This window comes from Channa argus, chromosome 22 (assembly GCF_033026475.1).
Source record: "Channa argus isolate prfri chromosome 22, Channa argus male v1.0, whole genome shotgun sequence".
Lineage (NCBI taxonomy): Eukaryota > Metazoa > Chordata > Actinopteri > Anabantiformes > Channidae > Channa > Channa argus.
In genome coordinates this window covers 8,490,463-8,496,462 of record NC_090218.1, presented here as the reverse complement: position 1 = coordinate 8,496,462, position 6,000 = coordinate 8,490,463, and the positions used below count along the sequence as shown (strand labels likewise).

Sequence of the window (6,000 nt, the reverse complement as noted above, 5' to 3'; positions counted from 1 at the left end):
CCCCTCAGTACATTTCGTACAATCTTTTCATAAGAATTTGTTATTGCTCACAAACTGAATGACACTCCAGTGCTGGGCTGGACAAATTAGAGCAGGCAGGCATGAAAGAGAGCAGAGAGGAGGGAGAAGCAAATGGGTACTTTGTTACCACTTTGTTACTTTTACACCACTACAAGAATATACTACTTTTGCTGATTGCACCAGTGTTCCTGCAGTTCAGGGGCCGTAATGACTGGATTTCCAGAGGATGTGTGTTGATGTGCCTGCAGAGGGCAGAGCTGAACTCTGGGAAGTAAAGTTAGACCTGAAAAACTGCCACTACTGTGGACTTTTTGAGAGGACAGGTAATCTGTTTTTTGTACTGCTACTGTTCAGGTTCAATACATGCTTATCAGAGGTTGTACATTTACTCAAGTACTGTTCTGTTTTTGTTTCTACTCCAAGTTGCTAGATAAGGCCCTTATTGTTAATAAGTTACTATGACATTTCTTTGTTGTGATGTTCAACCTTTGACATTTCGTTGAATACGTCTGGTTTTGACTTGTACATTTATGCCATCAATGGGATCAAATTTAATTCCATTTAAAGTACATTAAAGTATTTTTGGTAAAGCACTTGTAGTTTTGTACTTTAGAGCACATACGTTTGGGTAAAGACTTTAAAGTGGTATTTGTATTTGCACAAGAGTATTTTTTATTTTTTTTTTGGTAAAGGTAAATACTTAATTGAGTATTGCATTTGTGTACTTCTACTACTTGTTTGAATAAAAAAAAAGCTTAAAAAGAAAAAACGGAGACAAAAGGAGAGGGAGAGCTTAATTTATTCACAATATTACAATGTGGAATTTATAACTCCAAACTGGCACAAAAACACAATTCAAACTCTCAACAAAAAAAAGAAAAAGAAAAAAAATGGTGTGAAATAAAGCAGACACAGTTGATTTAGAGACGTCTCTGCTCTAATTCCGCCACTGAGATGCATTGTCTTTCCTCATATCGACCGTCACGTGTCTCCCAGTGTTTGAAACAAAAGTGGACAAATACACAATCCCACTCAAAAAACAGGACCGTTTTCGGTGGCTGCTGCCTTCGACTGAATGACAGGAAGGAGAAATGACTCAGGAAGCTGTCAAATGTTTGTGTGCACACATGGCAACAATAAAAATGAGCATGTATCCATGTGCTGCGTCCTTTTGCTCCTCACTTTCACCAAAATGTTGATCTTTTCCATACTTTTAGAATCCCAGCAGGCTGCAGGGAAAAACATGAGTCTTTGTGACCCTTCAGCCCCGCATCAACGCAAAGGCCAAAACAAACATACATTTGTTTAGCAAACTGACCTGGGGGGTGGGGGCGGAATAAATCTCCAGAGAAATGGAGAAGTGGTGGTGGAAATATCTCTCAGCGTTAAATGGTTTCCAGTTTCTGAGGAGAACTGTTTGTGGTTGTTCAACCAACAGGTAAGAATTTCCTGAGGGACAATATTTAACATTTTGATCATTTTGTAAACTTTTAGTTTTATGGAAAACTAACCAAAGTCAACACAAGACACCACCACGACATCTGTCTTTGTTTTATACAACTCTACAACCTCTACAAAATTAAAACCATCAGGATCTCAGACACACACATTCTAATGTAGGGCAACTCATGCCACTGTCAAATGAATCAGGTTCCTTCATCACAAAACTATAAAACCTAACGACAAATTTTAAAGAGGAAAAACTTGCACCTTAAAAATATTGTTTAAAAGTTGAAGAGAAAGTAAAATTGTATAATATCAATTTGAATAAACCTAAAGATTGCATGTGCCTACTGGGGGCCTAGGCTGTGCATGCGGAGAGCAGACAATTAGTGTAAGACACCTGAAGTGAAGATTGTGGCCTTTTCTTTTGTGAAAGAGTGTTTCAAGTATCACGTGTCACCTCTGCAACAAAGGAACATTGGGAGAAAATACTCAGTGATATAATTGCTGCTTATTTCTAATCTGCTTTAAAGAGGTTTAGCACCTCTACGAGCAACTGTTCCAGCATGAATCATCAAGACTTACTACGATAAAGTAGGAAATTAGCTAAAAAAGAAGTGTTTGTACACAAGCATTAATGTTGCTGGGTGTTACTCATGTACCGGTCACATGTACATATTTCAAAATTCTTATTTAGGAAGAATGACCCAAAAAAAAATTAAAAATAATAATAATAATAGAAATGTTGTTTAAATGGATGGAATAAGGCTTGACAGCATTTCAAAAACAAATCTGATTTGAAGAACTGTGCGTGTGTATCATATGCATCATTACAAAGTGCTTTTTCGTTCACCTTTTTTGGTTTTTAGTGCCTTAAATTTGAAAAACATAAAACAAAACCATGACCAAAACAAGATTAAATCTACTACATCTATTGTCCATTTCACTGGCACAGCACAGTACACTGCCCCCTCTAAGGGTACACTCTTTGACTGAAGCCTTCTCACTGGTCAAAATACAATCTTAAAGCTTATAACAGGTTTCCACAGGGGCACAGACGAGACTCTAGAGCTAGTGTTTTAATGAAAAGTGAAGAACGGTTGCTGAATTGCTAACGGGACGTGCAAAGTTTCCACACAGCAGTGCTAATGAAAAATAAGTGTTCTACAGCATCACTAATGCGAAGGCACACAGGAGGACAGTTCGGTCTGCTTCAAATCAAAGCGAACATGTACAACATAAGGAGAAAGTGTTCAGATGCAAACTGCAGGTTGTGCAGAGTAAAAGTCGGGGAAGCCTTCTGGGCATCCTCTGCAGGCGACGGAAAGGCTTCACTGTAAGTCTTTATTACTCATCTTATATAAAGCCTGTGGTGACAAGAGGAGAGCAGAGTGGGTTCCCCTGTAGCCCAGTCAGTGCTTTCAATGGACAGGAGAAAGTAAAAGGGCTTATAATCCATGTTCCGCGTCTCTAGGTGGCAAACTGAGCACGCACAGCACAGCCAGAACTCAGTACAGGTCTTCTTTCGAGACGGGTAAAGAATGAAAATAGAAATCCAGAGTATTTGTTGCCTCTCTCCCCCTCACAGATTCAGGCTGTTGGAAAGCGCCTCCAGCTGCTCCTCTACCAGCATCTGCTTCTCCTCCAGGTCCTTTTGCCGGATGAGCAGCGAGGCCTTGGTCTGAACGAAGCGCCGGTAGTCCTGCAGCTCCTCGGCAGACAGCTGGCGTGACAGGAAGGTGGAGACCAGGTTCTCCCGCCGGTCCAGGTTGTCCTTCAGATCTTTGGCGTCTTCCCGCTGTTTGCACAGCAGACGGTGGCGACTGTCCAGAGATTGCTGAGTGGAGAGAGGAAGAGGAAGATAATAAGTCATACCTGATATAGAGAATACATGCAGATAATCACACTGGGGGACAAGACTTAGGGTTGTCTCTGAAATGTCATCCATATTCTGATGTACATTTCTTGCAATGCATATGTTCTGAATAGAATATCCACTATAGGCATAAAAGGTTGGACAATCTAGATATCGAATAGTAGCATATGAAAATTAATCACATCAGAAGCCTAACTTTCCAACCCCAAGTGTCAGATTTTTGTTTTCATTTAAAGGAAATATGACATTCGAGCTGTGAGTTATTCTGATGATTTTTTTTTTTTCCCAACGGCCAGAGGTGCAGTGTTTCCTTGTGTCAACAGAGGGCAGGGAAGATACAAATGTCATCGAAACCCGGCTGGAGTTTCGGTGACTCAGTGTAAATACCAGAGCTGCTGATAAAAAGCAAGAAAACAAATGAGGCTCTAACAAGCCCACGACATTCAGCGGGGCTTTTACAGACGGACAAACTAACAAAGAGGCCTTTCAGGGATAAATCTAGAAATCGAATGCATCCATGCACACATGAATTGACGCTGAAAATAATGGGACACATAATGGAAAAAGGAGATTCAGAGGGAAAACAAAGCACAGAGCCCAAGTCCGATCCTGTGACATAACTATGTGCGATATCTCAGAGGCAGTATTTTGAAATCTTTGAAGGTTTTTGTCACTATATAAAACCATTTAAAAAAAAAAAAAACAAAAAAAAAAAAAACGACTTAAAGTGAAGCACAGTATATCAAATGGTGGTTTATCAGAAATAATCTTCTGACGCAAACACAGATAAGCAAAAACAAAAAAAAATTTAAAAAAATTGGCAATTTAACACAGATAAACATTACAGCATTTTTTGAATTCCACCCAGTGAGAAACCTCGACTCTATTAAAGTTGCCCTTCAACTTTTCCCAAGTGGCCTGTTTGCTGTTCTAAAGTAAACAGAAGGAGAGTACAGCTGAGGGCACGGGCGCAGCCATGCACTTCTGATGGTCGTCCTGTCTTTTTTTTTTTTTTTTTTTTTAAATGAGCAGCAGTGAATCATGAGACACATAAGGTTCCATGACATTGTGTTTCCCCCTGGGGCTGCATGCTGACAGTATGCTTTAACTCACATGTATGAGTGTGTATGTGTAAACAGCTTTAAGGCAGGTACAGGAGCTAAAATGGGATCATAATATCCAAAGCACATGGCGGTGCACTGTAGTACATCAGCACATTTTTATCACATCTTATTTATAGGTGTAATGGAGGAAGATACCCTTAAGAAATATAGGACATAGAGGGCCTCACACTCATCCACAATAACAATGCTTTTCACTATGAGGGAAGACAAAGCAACAAGAGGCAGCAACAACAGATTTAGATCGATTCCTACATGTAAGTAAAAGTACAAATGCTCAAAATATGCCAAAAGTAAAATTATTGTTTATTGAGGTATATCGTATTTCACATGAATGAATATGATATGTTTAGAATATAAAGTTTAATAGGAGCAGCTTTTAAAAATGGAGCAGATTTTAAAACAGCCTTGTCCCAGGTTTTGATGATCACAAGTTTTGTATATAATATTTATAACTTTGATTACTTTAAGTCGTGCTGTGGAGCCGTTGTGATTTGGTGCTATATAAATAAAACTGAATGAATGGAATATTTGCCTCTGAGATGTAGAGAAGACGAAGACGACGCATTTTACTGGAGTATAGTACTTAAGAATATGTACTTTTTTATTTTACACCGCTACTCATAAGTCACAAAACAAAAACATTATCTATCTATCTATCTATCTATCTATCTATCTATCTATCTATCTATCTATTGAGAGAGAGAGAGAGAGAGATAAAATGAATGATGCAAAAAAAAAAAAAAAAAAGATTGTGTCAGTTTTTTAAGTTCTGCCACCGGACGCACTAACATGGGTCATATTCTACAAAACCAATATATTATTCTCCAGTTTCAAGATTTGCATATAGAAAACAATAATAAAAGGAGAATTAAATCAATCTAGAAGATAGATGCACTGTTGAAAAGAAAATGCTCTTGCCACAGACTTTCAAGACCTAATTTAAAAGCCTGTTGATCCGCAGAGCAAAGCCACTTTGGTTCCTCACCCTTTCATCAGCATCCGTGTGCTGGTCCACGGTGCTCAGGGAGTTCTGCACCCTGGCCAGCCGTGCAGAGAGGCACAACAGCAGGCTGACCACCCTCTCCAGGTCTCCTATGAACAGGGTGTACCTCTCCTGCTCCACGGGCAGACACCGGTCACGGACCAGCACCTGCAGAGACTCCCCACGGGCCACGTTTTCCTGAACCTCCCTCTGGAGAGCGGCGTGCGTCTCTTTCAGCGAACGCAGACGCTCCTCAATATACGTCACTAACCGACGCTGTTAATTCAAGCACAGAGAAGCAGCGTGTGTGATATGTAGAATAAGAAATCACATTGGAAACCAAAAACATTTGTCACTTATAGGATTTATAATCTTAATATCTGATAGATGTTATGTCCTGGGATTAGGAATAAAGTTGTAAAAAAAAAAAAATGTAACGTTCAGGGCAGTCAGCTATCTGCTAAGCCAAACATTAGAGCAGAGGAAGACGCTCTGATAAGAGGCAGACAGTACATCGTGTGATAAGAGCCACACGTCTCTGCTTAAAATGAGCC

At 39.6% G+C, this 6,000-nt stretch overlaps 1 protein-coding gene across 3 annotated transcripts in view; it reads right to left on the bottom strand.

The window, feature by feature from the left end:
- Positions 1-802: 802 nt before the first annotated feature.
- shroom1 (shroom family member 1) overlaps positions 803-6,000 on the bottom strand; it is a 30,391-nt gene continuing 25,193 nt past the window's right edge. For all 3 annotated transcript variants that reach the window (XM_067492172.1, XM_067492170.1, XM_067492171.1), the window contains 2 exons: positions 5,450-5,722; positions 803-3,301 (listed from right to left, as the gene is read on the bottom strand). In XM_067492172.1, the coding sequence (XP_067348273.1) occupies positions 3,047-3,301; positions 5,450-5,722 (528 nt within the window). In that variant the 3' untranslated portion in view covers positions 803-3,046. The remainder of the gene's footprint in view (positions 3,302-5,449; positions 5,723-6,000) is intronic.